The 21,476-nt window shown below is 41.6% G+C and overlaps 1 protein-coding gene across 1 annotated transcript in view; it reads left to right on the forward strand.

Moving 5' to 3' along the window:
* Nucleotides 1–21,476, forward strand: part of EBS1 (EMS-MUTAGENIZED BRI1 SUPPRESSOR 1) — a 446,396-nt gene that overhangs the window by 315,718 nt on the left and 109,202 nt on the right. The window contains exons 30-32 of the mRNA XM_089394973.1: nt 3,229–3,293; nt 3,768–3,870; nt 4,176–4,334. Of these exons, the coding sequence (XP_089251099.1) occupies nt 3,229–3,293; nt 3,768–3,870; nt 4,176–4,334 (327 nt within the window). The remainder of the gene's footprint in view (nt 1–3,228; nt 3,294–3,767; nt 3,871–4,175; nt 4,335–21,476) is intronic.

The raw sequence follows: 21,476 nt of genomic DNA on the forward strand, positions 1-21,476 counted from the left end.
AATGGTGAATGTCCCAAGGACATTATACGATTGGAGAGATCTTCTCCTTAAATGCCAGAAAGACTTGGCTATGTCAACCAAAGGAGATAGAGGTAATTCACCTTTAGAGCCAAAAGGACTCGGATAGGTCATAAAGGACTTTGACTGGAAATGTGAATGGTCCAAAGGCAAATTCTCTCCCAAAAAGGTACAAAAAATTGGATGCCTAGGCTAGGTCATGACCAAAAGAGATTGATACATTTGCCTAAGGGGCCATAAAGGCCTTTGGCCAACCCTGGATATATGTGGAGTTACATTGCCCACACCATTGGCAGTTTTCTATAGACACGCATCAACTTGGCAAGCTCGTAAACTCTTCTCAAGGAAGGAGAAATTTCAACTAAAGAAGAATTTGTTGCAGTTAGGGAGAATACCTCCCTCTCTAAGAGGGAGTATTGATTTTTGTGTAGCATCAGGAGGTATTCTCGCATGCCAAGAGGCCTCCTAAGTCGGCCTAGAAAATTTATGGAGATTGAAATAAAATAAATTTTTAATATTTTTGGGTTTCATGTAGGCTCAAGAGGGACAAGTTGGCCTTGTGTGTCCCTTGGAGTAAATGCACCCTTTCGACTTGTATATATAGTATATACACATGATGTGACACTTCATTTGTCTAACTCACTCATCATCTCTCTTATATAGAAGACACTCATCGGAGCAGAAAGAAGGATGAAATGGCAAAAGTTTGGACTTTTTCTTGGCACAAATTTCTAGTCTTTTATTGTAAACCTTGTTAATGAAGAATTTCTCTTAGAAGAAGTGTTGCTGGGTTTTCTCCCAAGATTGGGTTTCCCAGCGAAAATTTGTTGTCTCTATTTTGCATGTCTGCCTCTTTATGATCTTATTTGCTTCTACTGTTTTTGCTGCATTACTGTTGAAATTTTCTGTGTATAATTGCTTAATGATATATGTGGCAGAAGATAACTTAATTGAAGATCATTAGAAGTAATGATCAATCAGAAAATTAATTTTCTACTCTGCAACTTTGTAGAAAATTCCGCATACTTCAGGGAGCACAAATGCATTGTGAATTGTGAGACTCTGGAGAAGAAGAATGGCCATGGCCAAAGAGATGTGCATACTCAAGAAAATGGCTCATGTGGGTGGGATGACACGTGTACCAAGATCAAAGGGACAATGGAAGGGAAAAATACAATACACAATCACCTTTACAGGGCTAAAGATCCATCTCCATGATGCCCACATACAAACCCAGGGTAGAAGAATTCCTATCAAGGTAGATCCATCTCCGTGATGCCCACATAGAAACCCAGGGTTTAAGAATACCTATCAAGGTAGAGGTTACCACCCACTAGGGGGATGTTGGTTGTGCCATAAAACCAAGAACCATGAAGACAAAGCTAAAAAGACTGGACTGTCCACCATTGGGGATCTAGGAGACAAGTTTCACAAAAGAGACACCCACATGGCTATACAAGGCTGTCACTGACACACTCTTTGGGCTTACAGTTGCGTGGTCGAATGTTCTGGAGAACCCCTGCTGGAGGAGGGGTAATCGGTAACATCGATTCTAAAGTGGGGATGTTCGGGCATTTTTAGTTTTGTTTTAACATTGTTGACTTGCATCCCCATCATAAGTTGATTTTGCCATCATGAATAACAGAAAAAGCTTTGCTAACTAGAAGAAACAGCCTGGAAACTATGAAATCTGCTGACACAAAAGCAAAAACATGGCCCAAATTAAAGCAAAAGAAGCTAACAACAAGCAGAAAAGAAGCCCAAAAAAGGAAATAAGCATGCAAAAAGCCTTTTATAAATTCCCAGAATCTTTTTTTTTTGGTAAAATAACCAAATAAAACCCTTTAACCTTTAGAAGCTTAGAAAAACAGCAAAAAATCTCTCTCAAAATTTCCAGCAAACAGTACCAACCCTGAGTGAGAAAAACAGCCAATCGAAAGATCAAATTTTTTAGAATTGAGAAGAGAACATATTTTCTGGACAAACATAGTAACAGAGAGTACAAAACTCAATCCCTCCAAAAACATCCACCAACCTTCTTGTGGAGTCCCCATCCTGTAACAACTGACTGCAACAGGCTAAATGAACACTCCAAAAGTGTGTGAAAAATACCTTCAAATGGATGATAAAATTTTTGTAGCACCTTTAGTGAAGTAAAATTGCAGCAAATGCTTAAAGACCATCTGGAAGCACAGAAAATTATAGTCAGAAATTACTTCGTTCACAGTAGCCACAATATAGCTCAATACTTGCTGGCTTTTGTTGTTCTTGAGGACATGTTGACACTTATTTTGAAGGTGAGCTTTTTACTCTGTTCATTTTCTTTACATTATTGACAGATCCAATCATATCCACGCTGTATCTATTGCATTTTTACTCTGTTCATTTTCTTTACATTATTGACAGATCCAATCATATCCACGCTGTATCTATTGCACTACATACCCAGGCTATATTTCTATTGTATACTCAGCAAATTCAGTATCTTACATATCATGAAGCATGGGGGTACCTGTCTGGTAACATAGCATGATTAAAAGTTATGTTTTCTATCAGATCATTTGAATTTTGAACACTGTATCTGTTTATGAGTTCAGCTTTTAAGTTCGTATAATACCATAAATGTCGTTTGTGAACCTCATTTGAGCTTATACTCTTTATCTGGTCATTCATGCACTATCAAAGTCTTGTGCTTTGTTTCTTTTCTCCACATCCATTATAGTTATTCTGTATGAGTGTTTAAGACTAGGGTAGAATGGTTGACGCTAATGGCAGTGCCTATGCAATGGACATTAAATGATCTTTTTAAGAGCTATAAAGGTCGAGTCTCACTAGTGCACAATTTTTGTGTTTAAATGTTGCTACTTTTATGGTCCACATTGTATATATGAATGAATACATCCTTCCTGTAAACAATCACATATACAGTTTTGAAGTTTTAAACTTACGAAATGTAGATTGGTTAGGAATTGGTTGACTGGTATTCACAATGCTTTTATCCCTGTAAAACATTACTCTATATTCTGTTTTCTATAAATAAGTTGTATTAGTGGCAAAGTTACAAATGTGGGTCACTTTTGCCTCATTATTCTTCTAGTTAATACTTGAAAATTTCATGCTCCATGTGTGCACTTCTGTTTTGACTTTTGTGCTGATGCAATTTTGTGAGTTAAAGCTTAATAACATTTATGGATGAATTTTTCACTGAAGGTTCAAGGGCTGATGGGAAGGCATGGGGAAACAATCAATATTTTCTCAATTGCTTCCGGGCATTTGTAAGTGCATAATCAACTTTTCATTGTGTCATTGCCTTTTGAACTGATTCTGCCATACTTTTTTAACTGCAGTCAATTTCCTTTTAGTTCCTTGACATATCTTAACGCACTTTGTTCCATCCTGAATCAATTTTGTATTCATTGAAATGCAATTGTTGTGCAGGAACCTTATTATTTTCCTTTTTCTCAAGCAACCTTATTCAACAATTATAGTGGTTGTTTTATATCGAATAGTTAATAGCACAGTCGTTAAAATGACAGGTTCTTTGTTTCATTGAGTCCAAAAATGCATTTATGCCATATAGTTTGGTATTAGAATTTAAGAGGTGTTTCGATAGTTTAGGAGGTTAAAAATGTATATGTTATATTTTGCAGGACTAAGAATGGCAATTTTTAAGTTGATGAAGGAAATGTTATGGTGTCTAATAAATTGTGATAATGGAAGATTTAGCATGCCTTTTTGATCTTGTGCAGGTATGAACGCTTTCTTAAAATTATGATATTAAGTGTGCTTAAGAACACCAATCGACCAGTAAAGTTTTGGTTCATCAAGAATTATCTATCTCCACAATTCAAGGTGAGTTAATACCATGATTTCAAACAGAAGTGATATTTCATGCTCTGCATATGAAACATTCAAACTATCTTTATTTTCATTATATCAATGGGTGAAATGTTGGATAGTTCATCTAGTCTGTATGAAATGCATACGCAGTGGCCTTGTGAGTGACATTGATAAGCAAGGATCTTACATCTGACTTTTTTTCATAGGATGTTATAACTCACGTTTGATGGTTAATGTATTGTGTATGAAATGTGGAATCAGTGGTGTTATGTGTGTGATTAAGAAGTGAGGACCTTACATTGGACTGTTTTTCATAGGATGTTTTACCTCACATGGCAAGGGAATATGGATTTGAATATGAGCTTATTACATACAAATGGCCATCATGGTTGCATAAGCAGACAGAAAAACAGCGAATCATATGGGCTTACAAAATTTTGTTTCTAGATGTCATTTTCCCACTTTCTTTGAAAAAGGTATGTTTTCTGTATACATCAATCAGTGAATATAATGACTAGCCATCTGCTCATCAACATAAAGTTTTGGTGATTATGCTTGGGTTTTTGAATACCTTTTATCATTTAGAGTGCTGGTTTCTGATGGTAATGAACACCTAGCATGCTACGCACACACACACACTGTAATTCGCAAGCAAGCAACTTTTGTTTCTTTCAAAAAACAGTATCAATTCCTGGAATCGAAAATAAAGAATGATTTTTCAAGCAGAAATTTCCAAAGATAAAAGACTGAAGTTTCCTCTTCCTTCATTTCCTTTGCCTTTTTATTTTTAATTTATGATTTAAGAAAAATTGTGTTACATTACAACATGAATACAATGCACAAAGGGAAGGCTTTCATATAACATACACTGCATCTTAGCAATGAGAGAAAGTGTCTTTAATTAGGCTCCCATATTAGGGGATAAAATGCAAGTTACCGTATCTGGCACTCCATGGTCCAGGATCCACGGATCTGATCCGGATCCAGATCCGGATCTGCCTTGATCCGTCCAAGAAACGGCAATGTGGTGGATCACTGCTGGTTGGAAATGGATCCCGCAAAACTGACAACGTGGTGGATCACTGCTGGTTTCAAACTTTTTGCAGCATGGTTTTTAGACTTCGGTTTTAGGTTTTTATTTGGGTTTATGCAGGTCTTTCTCTTTTTCATTGTGTCGGCCCAGATTGGCATTTTGTCGATTTCGATAGCAACGGGGAAGCACAACGAGACAACACGAGTGTTCAATGTTTAGTGTTTGTAACTTTGTTGGCACACATTGGCATTGGCATTTCCTATTGAGAAATCTAGGGCATAGAGATTAAGTAATTTCTCTTTAATTAGTAACTGCTTATGAATGCTTTTTATTTTCTTAGATTAGGAACTTCCTTACTTTGATTATTAATGTTTTTTTTCATCAAACAACTACCAATGCATAAGCCATAAAGAGACAAGAGGCATAGAATATAGGCTATCAACCAAGGCCAAAACCTCGCCTTCTTGAGAGGAAAACCCAAACAAATTCTTCTTCTTATAGAGATTTCAATTGACGAATACCAAGACCAAGACCCTTGACCTATTTACCATTCAAAGACCAAGACACAAGTTCCCTTGATAAGATCCTTAGTCAATGATAGTCAACCTTCTGCTCCTTCCTCTCGGCTACTCTTCAGCGTCAATTTCCTTCTACTTCAGACTTTCAGCCTCCTTTAATTAGGTATGCAATTGTTGACCCTAATTCATTCACAAGACCTTCCCTTTATGACTTGATTCCCTTCGCTTTAGTGGGAGTTTTTTTCCTTGGTAACTCGTCTAGATATACACCGTTGTTTTCTCTTGATTTGTCCTCAAATCTGACTGTTATACTCCGGCTTCTTTTTGCAGTTTGGACAGCAAAGATTCCTTGCACGTGTGCATAACTTCAGCCCTCAAAACAAACCCAAAAAAATGCTAGGGACTTCGGTCTTCCTTGCCTTCTTTTCGCTGATCATAAGACTCCCTTTCACTAACCTTTGCACTACTTACTAACTTAAGAACTTGACCGGAAATCCTTGCTCTGAAATCAGGCTGAGTGGCCTATTTATAGTTGTTTTGCATGATAGTAAGTCGACTTGACAGGAATAGGACATGACATGTCCTTTGAAGATATGTTATTAATCCTTTTGAAGCCGACTTGAAGGGAGATGCTTGTGCTTGTCTTGGAGGGCTATTTATACTTTTGTAATGACCCATACACAATGTAACATGCCCAAGGAGGGTCCTTCATACATGACATTGACTCTCTTTGACTTTATGACCAATCCTAAGGGCTCACAATGGGAGCCATTACTAAAAATAAAATTCTTTGCTCATGAAACCCTTGATACAAGCATTACAAAGGTAATTTTTTTTCTTCTTTACATCAATTGCATAAAATCATATTTACACATGTCATTATGAAGACCGAACCTAGTTACATTTTTCAACACCCCCTCTTAACTAGGGAGGTATTCGTAATGGTACTTGGTCATTTTCAATCTGAAGAATTTATCATAAGAAGAGTCGGATTGTTAACCCATTTGTATAGCATCATATCAACAACATTGTCACATAGCAAGGACTTGACTAACAACTCTATCTCTCCACGAGATCTGAGCACAATGTTTGGCAAGACCAATGATGTATAGACACCCTCATCATTCTCTCTCGGAACATACCCAGCTCGGGTTCTCAGGTTATGTTCCACCAGGACTATTCTTAACTTGGATTCCCAGTCCTCAAAGAATATCGGTCCTCTACGACTACCTTTATCTTGGATGCCCTAACTAATCCTCAAAGAGTATCAGATGCCAAATGTTTACCCAATCCTACATTCTGTCTTCCCAAGAGAAGACAAGAATGATGTGTCTATCTCTCCCTCTTAATTAGAGAGGACATATCTATTCCAATAAAGGAATGTACTCATTCCTACAGAAGGAATGTACCTAAGCTCTCTCTTGGCTTAGGAATTTTGCTTCCAAGTTTCTACCAAGTAAGGAACTTGTTTCTAGGCTCCCTCTTAATTAGGGACCTATAATAGCTCCTCAGGTGGAGATAATGGGACAACCAACTGCTTGAAGGACTCCTCACGATGTCATGAACTTCTTTTCGTTATCTAGGAGTCTTCATGTTTGGGACTTCTTCATAGGGCATAGACCATCCATCACTTTCATCTTTAAGTTAGTCATGTCATCATTAGAGAGTGATCCATCTGTCCATATTTGGACTTCCTTTATGCCTTGCTGCCTACTTCCATGCCATGTTTCCTGAAAGGACTTTCTTCCTGCTACATGGTCAACAGTGGCGGAAGACATACATAACTCTTACGTCAGCAACCCTACATAGGGCCATCTAGATATTGTTCAAAATATAGGAAGTGAACACTTAAATCAAAATTACCTTTGTGATGGTCTTTCATTATGACATCTTCTAGTTTGCATCAACATCTTGGATACGCATCGTCATGTCTCCCGAAAGATATATATTGTCAAGTGTCTCTCTCTTTTTTCAGACTTCTTCATAGTCTACATATCTTTCTTGGAGATATCCTAGTCAAATCTCTTGGTTTCTCGGATGTTGATTGCCTTTACTATGGTTGTATATTCCACAATCTCTTCCTTCCTTTCTTTGACACATTTCATTCCCAGGAACTTTCAATCAATGTTTCTCCAATTATTGTCAACCACCTCATATTACACATGAGGACATATTATGTTGATTTCATCTAGTGAATCTGTGACCCATGCCTTATTGCATATTGTCAGAGGAGGAGATCCTTTTTCTTTTGATCATGCTCTCAAGATAGAGCATTGATCCATGTTACCTGCAACCATATGACATGACTCTTCAATATTGAATATAAGGATACATACCTCATTTTCCTTTGGGTCATCCAGACTTCCCGCAACAACTTCCTTGATTGAAAGAGCTTTAATCCTTGATTTGCTTCTCCTTTGATGCCATCATAGCATCATTCGATGAATTCCACAAGTTTGGAATTCTTGATGAAACACTTGCTTCCTCTCTTGATCGGTGAACCTTTCGATGAAGGTTCCATCAGAGACTCTTGAGGATCTAGAATATCCCCATTCAACAGATGTTTCCTTTTGGCAAATGTATGATGAGCCTTGTACTAGATGACCTTTCTCTTCCATAAGTGCTAACTATGTTACAAATGAGATTTCCAAGAGCCATATCTTTCCATAGTTGATTGCCATGCTTTTCTATGTTGATGTCACGAGTTCTTGCTTTCCATGTTTTTATGATGCCATGATGCATCCCATATTTTTTCTTACTGAATCATGATAGCCATATCTTACAACCAAAGACTTAGGAACTTGAGAAGAACTTAGGTGAGGAAGACTATCTTAGTCATCGTAGAGATCTCTTACTTCCTCATTCTTGTAAAAATTTCTGTTTTCCCACCCCAGTTTTCAGTTTCACCTTATTTTCCCATGTAGTTAAATGCCCATTCCCATAACCATACATTTAACAGACTGAAAAAAATAAATATGGCTGAAAACACAAATTCTGGAAATTTTTCAGAATGCTGGAAATTGCAGAAATAAAAATCAGCAATTAAAAAACAGCCATTAAAACACATTAAAACACTGATATTTTTGGTCAACTTGACCCTGGAAAAACCCCCTACAACTCTTGGGGAAAACCAGTTTGAGAGCTCTTCTTTATTTCTGAAAATTGCCTTTTTACAGTGAGAATTATTCAGCAAAAAATCAACAAGCAAATTTACAACTTATCTCCTTTCCCGTGCCTCACAACAATCTGGAAATTACAGCAAACAGGACATCAATAAATGCTGTACGGCCTCCGTTTTGTGTGCAGAAAAATCAGCAAACTGCTCCTCGATTTTTGTGCAAAAATTTGCCTTTCACTATGTGCTGAATCAGCTGTACAAATCTGCTCAACTGCTGCCTTGGAATGTGTGGCAAGCTGCTGTCTCCTTCTCCTCCCTGCTCAGAAATCTCTCTTGCTCTCCTTCTCCCAATCTGCTCATGAAAGAATCAATGACCTTTTCCTCCTTTTCCTCCTTTAATAGTGATCCAAGTGACTTTTGGGTGATCTCTAAATCCAATGGCTGAAATAGATTTAGATTAATGACTGAGATTAAATGCTCATTTAAATCTTACTTTCTATTTTTTAATTCACCCCACTTTAATAAAGACCCACTTAGTCATTTATTTCCAAAGTCACTTTTCCTTTCTAATTTTTCATTGACTTTATAAAAGTTACATTAAAATTAGACTTAGTAACTTTATCACTTAAAGTCACTTTTAAATTAGATTTAACTTTATAAAATTATAAAGTCACTTTAGGAGAAAAATTAAATTCTTTTGGACACTTTTCCCTAGGCCAAAGATCAAAGCCTAAGGGAACCACCTGTCTCCGGTACCAAATTTCAACACTCCCTCTTACCGAGGAAGGTGTTCCTCACCACACCCATCTTGTCTCTGAAGTAGACATGCTTGCCCCGTGGTAAGGCTTTGGTAAGGATATCTGCAACCTGCTCATCAGTGGAAATATACTCAAGCTTCACAACTCCCTTCTGAACATAGTCTCTGATGAAATGATATCTGATCCCGATATGCTTTGACATGTCATGAAATACTGGATTCTCCGTGAGTTTAATGCAACTCTGATTATCACAGTAAATCACTGAAGGTCTCAACGGCTGACCAAATAAGCCAAACAACATCTTGCGAAGCCAGATAGCCTCACAACTAGCTAGACTGGCTGCCATATACTCTGCTTCCGCTGAACTCAGTGCTACTGACTGCTGCTTCCGGCTGAACCATGACACTACTGCTGAACCCAACCCAAAACAGCACCCTGAAGTGCTCTTCCTATCAGAAGCACAACCTGCCCAATCAGAATCAGTGTATCCTGCCAATCTCACTCCATCTCCCTGCCTGTAGTCCAGACCATAATCCACTGTCCCCTGCAAGTACCGCAAAATGTGTTTTGCAGCCACCCAGTGAACCTTCCTAGGCTCACACATAAACTGACTCATCGTGTTGACTGCAAAACAGATATCTGGTCTAGTGTTGACCAAATACATCAAGGAACCAATCAGCTGCCTGTACAATGTGGGATCCACCAACTCGGAATCCGAAGCATGAAGCTTCTTCCAGTTGGTGATCATCGGTGTCGACATGGGTCTACAATCCTCCATGTGGAATCTGCTAAGGATGTCCACAATATACTTCCCCTGCCCCAGGAAGAAATGCCCCTCCTCCTGCCACACCTCCAAACCCAAAAAGTAATGCATCAAGCCGATGTCCTTCATCTCAAACTCCGCCGCAAGATCTCTCTTGCAGTGCTCTATGAGTCTCTCTGCACCTGTAATGATCAAGTCATCCACATACAGCACCAGAATGAGAGGCTCCTCACCAATCACAATAAAGTAAAGGTTCGGATCTGCCTCACTCTTTGTGAAACCCATCCCCTGCAAGTATGCATCTATCCTGGAGTACCAAGCTCTGGGAGCTTGCTTCAGGCCATAAAGGGCCTTCTTCAATCTGCACACATGGGACTCCTTCCCATGCACCTCAAAGCCCTGTGGCTGCTCAATGTACACCTCCTCCTGTATGAAGCCATTGAGAAATGCGGTCTTCACATCCATCTGGTGGATCTTCCAACCCATCTCTGCTGCTATCGATATAATGGAGCGGATCGAAGTATATCGAGCCATGGGAGCGAAGGTCTCCTCATAATCAACTCCCTCTACCTGGGAGAACCCTCTAGCCACAAACCTCGCTTTGAATTTCTCAATGCTGCCATCTGCAGCATGCTTTACCTTGTAAAGCCATCTGGAAGTAACCACGGATTTGCCCTCAGGCCTCGACACCACCTCCCAAACATCATTCTTCATGATAGAAGAATACTCCTCCTGCATGGCCTCTCTCCAGACCTGCTGGCTAGCTGCCTCCTCATAGCTAGAAGGCTCAGAGTCAAGGATACTGGTAACCATCGCCATATAGCTACAAAAACTCTCAGGTGGTCTACTCTCTCTGACCGGCCTCTTCGGCTCAGCAACAGATGTGGCATCTCTCAAGGTGTCCTGAAGCCACTTGGGCTTCCTCTTCCCTGAGCGCACTTCTCCCACCGGAGAATGAAACTCCTCCTCCTCATCATCATCAGTAACCTGAACTCCTGACTGTCTGTCTGCTGTCCTCCTGCCTGCACCTGAACCTGTAGAAGCTGAGGTACCGTGTGAACTGTCCATCAGTGGACTCCCTAGTGAACTGCTCTGCATGTTGCCCGGAGCACCACCCCTCTGGCTCGGCGAGCCACTGCTCACTGACGGACCTGACATCCTCATAGATGTACCTCCGGATCCTCCTGATCCCTGCCCACTGGATCCCTGCGATTGACTCAACTGCTGCTGAGGGTCTGGCTGATCCAGATACTCTAACTCCCGTGACCTCCTAAAGGCCCTGTCTTCCTCGAACTTCCCATCCCGTCTGACAACAACTCTCCTCTGTGCAAGAATGTAAATCCGAAAGGCCTTTGAGGTCTCACTGTAGCCCACAAAGATACCCTTCTCTGCGGTGGGCTCTAGTTTGGTCCTCTTCTCCTTGGGTATATAGGAGTATGTAATGCATCCAAAGATATGAAGATGACCAATATCAGGCTTCTTCCCAGAGAAAGCCTCCTCAGGAGTCATGTGCCCCAAGGCACGATGCAGACTCCTGTTCTGCAAGTAAACAGCTGTGTTGCAGGCTTCTGCCCACAAGAACAATGGCAACCCCTGATCATGTAACATGGCTTTGGCAGCCCCTATGATGGATCTGTTCTTCCTCTCTGCAACCTTGTTCTGCTGGGGGTTGTAAGGAACAATGAACTCCCTCCTAATGCCTGCCTCCGCACAATAGTCAACAAACTCTCCAAGGGTGTACTCTCCTCCATTGTCCGACCTCAAGGACTTGATCTTTCGACCTGTCTGAGTCTCCACAAGAGCTCTGAACTCCTGAAACCGCTTGAAGACCTCACTCTTGGTCTTCAAAAAATAAATCCAGGTCCTCCTGGAGTGATCATCAATGAATAACACATAGTACTCATATCCACTCAAGGAAACATGAGACATCCGACCGCTCACATCGGAATGAATCAAATCAAGTATCCCCATCGCTCTGCTGTCACTGCTGGGAAAAGGGGATTTGGCAAACTTGCCCATCGCACAACCTCTGCAAGTATCAAAGTGATCAGTACTGAAATCTGGCACACCTGTAGTGATCTCCCGCAATGTCCTCAAGGCTCCATGATACATATGTCCCATCCTGCGGTGCCAAATCTCACACAGCTCAGAACTGCTAGCTCTGCTGTCGGTACTACTGCTCAATGCCAAAAGGGGTTGGAATGCAAACTTGTACACCTTTGCATGGCGTACACCTATCACTCTAGCTGAATCAGTTGGAGTGCCCCTGGGATACATCAACACCTGTCCTCCCCTGAACAGTATCTCATATCCTCTGTCCTCCAAAGCTGAGACGGATATGAGGTTCTTCCTCATCCCTGGCACATAAAGAACCTCTGACACCTTCAAGGGAGGTTTGGACTCCCTCTGAAATGTCACTGTCCCCACCCCGACTGCTCTAACAACTCTGTCATCACCGAGTACTACCTCAATATCAGTGCCACTCTCTGAAAGCTCTGAGAAGTACTCACGGACTCCTGTCATGTGACATGAAGCCCCACTGTCCACATACCAGATACCTGAAGATGCTCCGCTAATCGAGGGAAAAGCATGCTCCCTCTGAACTTGTGTGGCAGGTGATCCTGCACTAGAGGACTCACACGTAGTGAACGCATACTCTCGGTCAAAACGACCAGCAAAGTCCTCAATCTCTGCTGAAGCTGCCATGTCCTGGTTCTTCCCCTTCTTCTTCTTCTTCTCCGGGCACACAACTGCATAGTGTCCCATCTTTTGACAATTCCAACACTTCACCTTGGAATAGTCCTTCTGTGTGTTCCCCTGTTTACCTTTACCTTTGCCTTTGCCCCCACCACTGCTTGTGGAAGCCAGCTTCTTCCCTTTGCCTTTCTTGCCTCCTGCCACCAGTGCTACATCCTCATCCTGCTCAACTGGCTTGGCTGCCCCAAGCTGACCTTTCCTGATCTCTGTTTGAATGCAATCATCCCAAAACCTCTCTCATGTGGGAAGGGTCTCACGCGCACAAACCCCATCAGCAAAGTTCAACCATGAACGGGGGAGGCCATTCACTGCAATCCGCACCAACTTAGTGGGTGGAATGGCCTCTCCAATCGCTGCCAACTCATCTCTCACATTAGTAATCTTTGTGAGATATCCAGCTGCACTATCATTACCCATCTTAATGTTCTTCAGCTTCTCCTTCAAGACCATCTTCCGGTTCTCATTGGTACTCTGGTAGAGATTGGACAATGCTGTCCACATCTCATGGGAATTTCTCTTTCCTCTCACATGAGGAATGCAATGGTCTTTGATTCCGTCTAGAATTAGCCTCTTACCCTTATTGTTCTTCTTTTTATACTCAGCCAACTGAGTAACATCAGTGGGCACAACAACAGGGTTCTGTGCGGTATGCACCATGATATCCCAGACTTCTACCTCCTCAAAGATACTCTGCATTCTCTCCTTCCAAACGCTGTAATTTATATGCCCATCCAGCCTATCCTCCACCCTCAATCCCAATGACATCCTGCTGTCATAAAACTGAAAAATAGCACTGCTGTAGTAAAGATAAAACTGCTGTTTATGAAAAAATCAGCTTGCTGGAATTTTCCGAGTGAAAAATCAGCAGCTGTAATTTTTCCTTTTGCTGTCCCAAACTGCCCTTCAGCACTCAAGCTCTGATACGATGTAGAAATTTCTGTTTTCCCACCCCGGTTTTCAGTTTCACCTTATTTCTCCCATGTAGTTAAATGCCCATTCCCATAACCATACATTTAACAGACTGAAAAAAATAAATATGGCTGAAAACACAAATTCTGGAAATTTTTCAGAATGCTGGAAATTGCAGAAATAAAAATCAGCAATTAAAAAACAACCATTAAAACACATTAAAACACTGATATTTTTGGTCAACTTGACCCTGGAAAAACCCCCTACAACTCTTGGGGAAAACCAGTTTGAGAGCTCTTCTTTATTTCTGAAAATTGCCTTTTTACAGTGAGAATTATTCAGCAAAAAATCAGCAAGCAAATTTACAACTTATCTCCTTTCCCGTGCCTCACAACAATCTGGAAATTACAGCAAACAGGACATCAATAAATGCTGTACGGCCTCCGTTTTGTGTGCAGAAAAATCAGCAAACTGCTCCTCGATTTTTGTGCAAAAATTTGCCTTTCACTATGTGCTGAATCAACTGTACAAATCTGCTCAACTGCTGCCTTGGAATGTGTGGCAAGCTGCTGTCTCCTTCTCCTCCCTGCTCAGAAATCTCTCTTGCTCTCCTTCTCCCAATCTGCTCATGAAAGAATCAATGACCTTTTCCTCCTTTTCCTCCTTTAATAGTGATCCAAGTGACTTTTGGGTGATCTCTAAATCCAATGGCTGAAATAGATTTAGATCAATGGCTGAGATTAAATGCTCATTTAAATCTTACTTTCTATTTTTTAATTCACCCCACTTTAATAAAGACCCACTTAGTCATTTTTTTCCAAAGTCACTTTTCCTTTCTAATTTTTCATTGACTTTATAAAAGTTACATTAAAATTAGACTTAGTAACTTTATCACTTAAAGTTACTTTTAAATTAGATTTAACTTTATAAAATTATAAAGTCACTTTAGGAGAAAAATTAAATTCTTTTGGACACTTTTCCCTAGGCCAAAGATCAAAGCCTAAGGGAACCACCTGTCTCCGGTACCAAATTTCAACAATTCTTGGATTTCTTCTTTGAGCTTCCTCCACTTATTTGGTGATATGGGCTTCTTCTCTTCCTCTTTTGTTATTGTCCTTCTTGATCTTATGACAATCTCTTTTGTAGTGTTCATATTCTTGGCACCCATTGGATCTTAGTCATGTCCTTCGTCATTTTCCGAGAACCAAACTTTCCACCCTTTCTCCTTGTCATTGTAGCATAAGCTTGATTTTGTTCACCTGCGCCCACATCAGATTTGGCCTTTAGTCTAGATTCTTCAATTTTGCATAGAGATCGCTTCTTTCTTCACATAAATACCTGATACTGCATTTAGTATTGTTGTAATTTGGTACTGGAGGACAGGTGGTTCCCTAAGGCTTTAATCTTTGGCCTAGGGAAAAGTGTCGAAAAAGAATTTAATTTTTCTCCTAAAGTGACTTTATAATTTTTATAAAGTCAAATCTAATTTAAAAGTGACTTTAAGTGATAAAGTTACTAAAGTCTAATTTTAAAGTAACTTTATTAAAGTCAATGAAAAATTAGAAAGAAAAAGTGACTTTGGAAATAAATGACTAAGTGGGTCTTTATTAAAGTGGGGTGAATTAAAAAATAGAAAGTGAGATTTAAATGAGCATTTAATCTCAGACCTAGATTTCAATCTATTTCAGCCATTGGATTTAGGGATCACCCAAAAGTCACTTAGGGTTAGATTAAAAGAGGAAAAGTAGGAAATTGTCAATTCATTCTTTCATGAACAGATTGGGAGAAGGAGAGCAAGAGAGCAAGGGAGATTTCTGGACAAAGAGGAGAAGGAGGCAGCAGCTTGGCACACATTCCAAGGCAGTATTCCAGCAAGTCCATACAGCTGAGTTAGCATACAGTGAAAGGCAAATTTTTGGGCACGATTTCCAAGGAGGCCGTACAACAGTTTGCATAGAAATCGAGGAGCAGAAATCTGAGTTTGTTGGCATGATTTTCAAGGAGGCCGTACAATAGATTTTCAAGGAGGTCGTACAATAGTTTTAGGCACAGAAATCATAGAATAGAATTTTTGGTAGCTTGCACGCTTTTCTAGGCAGACTGTACAGCAAAATCTAAGGCTAAAAGTTGGCACAGAAATCAAGGAGGCCGTACAACATTTATTGTTGTTCAGATTTTGCTGTTTGCAAGTTTCTCTAGTTGGCTGTGAGGCACGGAAAACGAGATAAGTTGTAAAAGTTTGCTCGCTGATTTTTTTGTTGAATATTTCTCATTGTAAAAAGCATTTTCCAGAAATAAGAAAGAGCTCTCGAACTGGTTTTCCCCCAGAGTTGTAGGGGGTTTTTCCAGGGTCACCTTGACCAAAAATCACTGTGTTTAAATGTGTTAAATGACTGTTTGTATGTGTTGATTTTTATATTTCTGCATTTTCCAGCGTTCTGTAATTTTTCTAGAATTTGTGTTTTCAGCAATAATTTATTTTCCAGTGTTGAATGTATGGATGTGGGAAAGGGCATTTAACTATTTTGGAGAAATAAGGTGAAACTGAAAACCGGGGTGGGAAATGAGAAATTTTTATATGGTATCAGAGCTTGAGTGTTGAAGTGCAGTTTGGGACAGCAAGGAGGAAAATTACAGGCTGTTGATTTTTCATTCAGAAAATTCCAGCAAGCTGATTTTTCACAAACAACAGTTTTATCTTTACTACAACAGTGCTATTTTTCAGTTTTAGGACAACAGGATGTCATTGGGATTGAGGGTGGAGGATAGGTTGGATGGGCATAACAATTACAACGTTTGGAAGGAGAGAATGCAGAGTATCTTTGAGGAGGCAAAACTCTGGGACATCATGGTGCATACCACACAAAACCCTGTTGTTGTGCATACTGATGCTGCTCAGTTGGCTGAGTATAATAAAAAGAACAAGAAGGGTAAGAGACTGATTCTAGACGGAGTCAAAAACCATTGCATTCCTCATGTGAGAGGAAAGAGAAATTCCCATGAGATGTGGACAACATTGTCCAATCTCTACCAGAGTACCAATGTGAACCGGAAAATGGTCCTGAAGGAGAAGCTGAAGACCGTTAAGATGGGTAATGATAGTGCAGTTGGATATCTCACAAAGATTACTAATGTGAGAGATGAGTTGGCAGCAGTTGGAGAGGTCATTCCACCCACTGAGTTGGTGCGGATTGCAGTGAATAGCCTCCCCCGTTCATGGATGAACTTTGCTGATGGGGTTTGTGCACGTGAGACACTTCCCACATGGGAGAGGTTTTGGGATGATTGCATTCAGACAGAGATCAGGAAATGTCAGCTTGGGGTAGCCAAGCCAGTTGAGCAGGATGAGGATGTAGCACTGTTGGCAGGAGGCAAGAAAGGCAAAGGGAAGAAGCAGGCTTCTACAAGCAATGGTGGGGGCAAAGGCAAAGGTAAAGGTAAACATGATAACACACAAAAGGACTATTCCAAGGTGAAGTGTTGGAATTGTCAAAAGATGGGACACTATGTAGTTGTGTGTCCGGAGAAGAAGAAGAAGAAAGGGAAGAACCAGAGCATGGCAGCTTCAACAGAGGTTGAGGACTTTGCAGTTCGTTTTGACCGGGAGTTTGCGTTCACTGCGTGTAAGTCCTTTAGTGCAGGATCACCTGCCACATAGGTTCAGAGGGAGCATGCTTTTCCCTTGATTAGCGGAGTATCTTCGGGTATCTGGTATGTGGACAGTGGGGTTTCATGTCACATGACAGGAGTCCGTGAGTACTTCTCAGAGCTTTCAGAGAGTGGCACTGATATAGAGGTAGTACTCGGTGATGATAGAGTTGTTAGAGCAGTCGGGGTGGGGACACTGACATTTCAGAGGGAGTCCAAGCCTCCCTTGAAGGTGTCAGATGTTCTTTATGTGCCAGGGATGAGGAAGAACCTCATATCCGTCTCAACTTTGGAGGACAGAGGATATGAGGTACTGTTCAGGGGAGGACAGGTGTTGATGTATCCCAGGGGCAGTCCAGCTGATTTAGCTAGAGTGATAGGTGTAAGCCAAGCAAAGGTATACAACTTTGCATTCCAACCCCTTTTGGCATTGAGCAGTAGTACCGACAACAAAGCTAGCAGTTCTGAGCTATGTGAGATTTGGCACTGCAGGATGGGGCATATGTATCATGGAGCCTTGAGGACATTGCGGGAGATCACTACAGGTGTGCCAGATTTCAGTACTGATCACTTTGATACTTGCAAAGGATGTGCGATGGGCAAGCTTGCCAAATCCCCTTTTCCTAGCAGTGACAGCAAAGCGATTGGGATACTTGATTCGATTCATTCCGATGTGAGCGGTCGGATGTCTCATGTTTCCTTGAGTGGATATGAGTACTATGTTTTATTCATTAATGATCACTCCAGGGGATCTGGATTTATTTCTTGAAGACCAAGAGTGAGGTCTTCAAGCGGTTTCAGGAGTTTAGAGCTCTTGTGGAGACAGAGACAGGTCGGAAGATCAAGTCCTTGAGGTCGGACAATGGGGGAGAGTACACCCTTGGAGAGTTTGTTGACTATTGTGCGGAGGCAGGCATTAGGAGGGAGTTCACTGTTCCTTACAACCCCCAGCAGAACGGGGTTGCGGAGAGGAAGAACAGATCCATCGTAGTGGCCGCCAAAGCCATGTTACATGATCAAGGGTTGCCATTGTTCTTGTGGGCAGAGGCCTGCAACATAGCTGTTTATTTGCAGAACAGGAGTTCGCATCATGCCTTGGGGCACATGACTCCGGAGGAGGCTTTTTCTGGGAAGAAGCCTGATATTGGTCATCTTCGGATCTTTGGATGCATTACATACTCCTACATACCCAAGGAGAAGAGGACCAAACTAGAGCCCATCGCAGAGAAGGTTATCATTGTGGGCTACAGTGAGACCTCAAAGGCCTTTCGGATTTACATTCCTGCACAGAGGAAGGTTGTTGTCAGGCGGGATGTGAAGTTCGAGGAGGACAGGGCCTTTAGGAGGTCACGAGAGTTAGAGTATCTGGATCAGTCAAACCGTGAGCAACAGTTGAGTCAGTCGCAGGGATCCAGTGGGCAGGGATCAGGAGGATCTGGAGGTACATCTATGAGGATGTCAGGTCCGTCAGTGAGCAGTGGCTCACCGAGCCAGAGGGGTGGTGCTCCGGGCAGCATGCAGAGCAGTTCACAGAGTAGTTCACTAGGGAGTCCACTGATGGACAATTCACACGGTACCTTAGCTTCTACAGGTTCAGGTGCAGGCAAGAGGACAACAGACAGACAGTCAGGAGTTCAGGCTCCTGATGATGATGAGGAGGAGTTTCATTCTCCTATGGGAGAAGTGCACTCAGGGAAGAGGAAGCCCAAGAGGCTTCAAGACACCTTGAGAGATGCCACATCTGTCGCTGAGCCTAAGAGGCCGGTCAGAGAGAGTAGACCACTTGAGCGGTTTTGTAGCTATATGGCAATGGCTACCAGCATCCTTGACTCTGAGCCTTCTAGCTATGAGGAGGCAGCTAGCCAGTAGGTGTGGAGAGAGGCCATGCAGGAGGAGTATTCTTCTATCATGAAGAATGATGTTTGGGAGGTGGTGCCGAGGCCTGAGAGCAAATCCGTGGTTACTTCCAGATGGCTTTACAAGGTAAAGCATGCTGCAGATGGCATCATTGAGAAATTCAAAGCGAGGTTTGTGGCTAGAGGGTTCTCTCAGGTAGAGGGAGTTGATTATGAGGAGACCTTCGCTCCCGTGGCTCGATATACTTCGATCTGCTCCATTATATCGATAGCAGTAGAGATGGGTTGGAAGATCCACCAGATGGATGTGAAGACTGCATTTCTCAATGGCTTCATACAGGAAGAGGTGTACATTGAGCAGCCACAGGGCTTTGAGGTGCATGGGAAGGAGTCCCATGTGTGAAGACTGAAGAAGGCCCTTTATGGCCTGAAGCAAGCTCCCAGAGCTTGGTACTCTAGGATAGATACATACTTGCAGGGGATGGGTTTCACAAAGAGTGAGGCAGATCCGAACCTTTACTTTATTGTGATAGATGAGGAGCCTCTCATTCTGGTGCTGTATGTGGATGACTTGGTCATTATAGGTGCAGAGAGACTCATAGAGCACTACAAGAGAGATCTTGCGGCGGAGTTTGAGGTGAAGGACATCGGCTTGATGCATTACTTTTTGGGTTTGGAGGTGTGGCAGGAGTAGGGGCATTTCTTCCTGGGGCAAGGGAAGTATATTGTGGACATCCTTGGCAGATTCAACATGGAGGATTGTAGACCCATGTCGACACCGATGATCACCAACTGGAAGAAGCTTCATGCTTCAGATTCCGAGTTGGTAGATCCCACATTGTACAGGCAACTGATTGGTTCCTTGATGTATTAGGTCCACACTAGACCAAATATTCGTTTTGCAGTCAACACGATGAGTCAGTTTATGTGTGAGCCTAGGAAGGTTCACTGGGTGGCTGCAAAAAACATTTTGCGGTACTTGCAGGGGACAGTGGATTATGGTCTGGACTACAGGCAGGGAGATGGAGTGAGATTGGCAGGTTATACTGATTCTGATTGGGCAGGTTGTGCCTCTGATAGGAAGAGCATTTCAGGGTGCTGTTTTGGGTTGGGTTCGGCAGTAGTGTCATGGTTCAGCCGGAAGCGACAGTCAGTAGCATTGAGTTCAGCGCAAGCAGAGTATATGGCAGCCAGTCGAGTTAGTTGTGAGGCCATCTGGCTTCGCAAGATGTTGTATTTGGTCAGCCGTTGAGACCTTCAGTGATTTATTGTGATAACCAGAGTTGCATTAAACTCACGGAGAATCCAGTATTTCATGACTGGTCAAAGCGTATCGGGATCAAATATCATTTCATCAGACACTGTATTCAGAATGGCGCTGTGAAGCTTGAGTATATTCCCACTGATGAGCAGGTTGCAGATATTATTCCCAAAGCCTTACCACGGGGCAAGCATGACTACTTCAGAAACAAGATGGGTGTGGTGAGGAACACCTTCCTCGGTAAGAGGGAGTGTTGAAATTTGGTACTGGAGGACAGGTGGTTCCCTAAGGCTTTGATCTTTGGCCTAGGGAAAAGTGTCCAAAAAGAATTTAATTTTTTATCCTAAAGTGACTTTATAATTTTTATAAAGTCAAATCTAATTTAAAAGTGACTTTAAGTGATAAAGTTACTGAAGTCTAATTTTAAAGTGACTTTATTAAAGTCAATGAAAAATTAGAAAGGAAAAGTGACTTTGGAAATAAATGACTAAGTGGGTCTTTATTAAAGTGGGGTGAATTAAAAAATAGAAAGTGAGATTTAAATGAGCATTTAATCTCAGCCCTAGATCTCAATTTATTTCATCCATTGGATTTAGGGATCACCCAAAAGTCACTTAGGGTTAGATTAAAGGAGGAAAAGGAGGAAAAGGTCAATTCATTCTTTCATGAGCAGATTGGGAGAATGAGAGCAAGAGAGCGAGGGAGATTTCTGGACAGGGAGGAGAAAGAGGCAATAGCTTGGCACACATTCCAACGGAGTATTCCAACAAGTTCGTACAGCTGAGTTAGCATACAGTGAAAGGCAAATTTTTGGGCACAATTTTCAAGGAGGCTGTATAGCAGTTTGCACAGAAATCAAGGAGGAGAAATTTGAGTTTGCTGGCATGATTTTCAAGGAGGCCGTACAACAGTTCTAGGCACAGAAATTGAGGAAATCGTACAATAGAATTTCTGGCATCTTGCACGCTTTTCTAGGCAGGCAGTACAACAAAATTAA

Source organism: Pinus tabuliformis, chromosome 1_2 (assembly GCF_031772625.1).
Source record: "Pinus tabuliformis cultivar Carrire ecotype Pingquan chromosome 1_2, CPIR1, whole genome shotgun sequence".
Lineage (NCBI taxonomy): Eukaryota > Viridiplantae > Streptophyta > Pinopsida > Pinales > Pinaceae > Pinus > Pinus tabuliformis.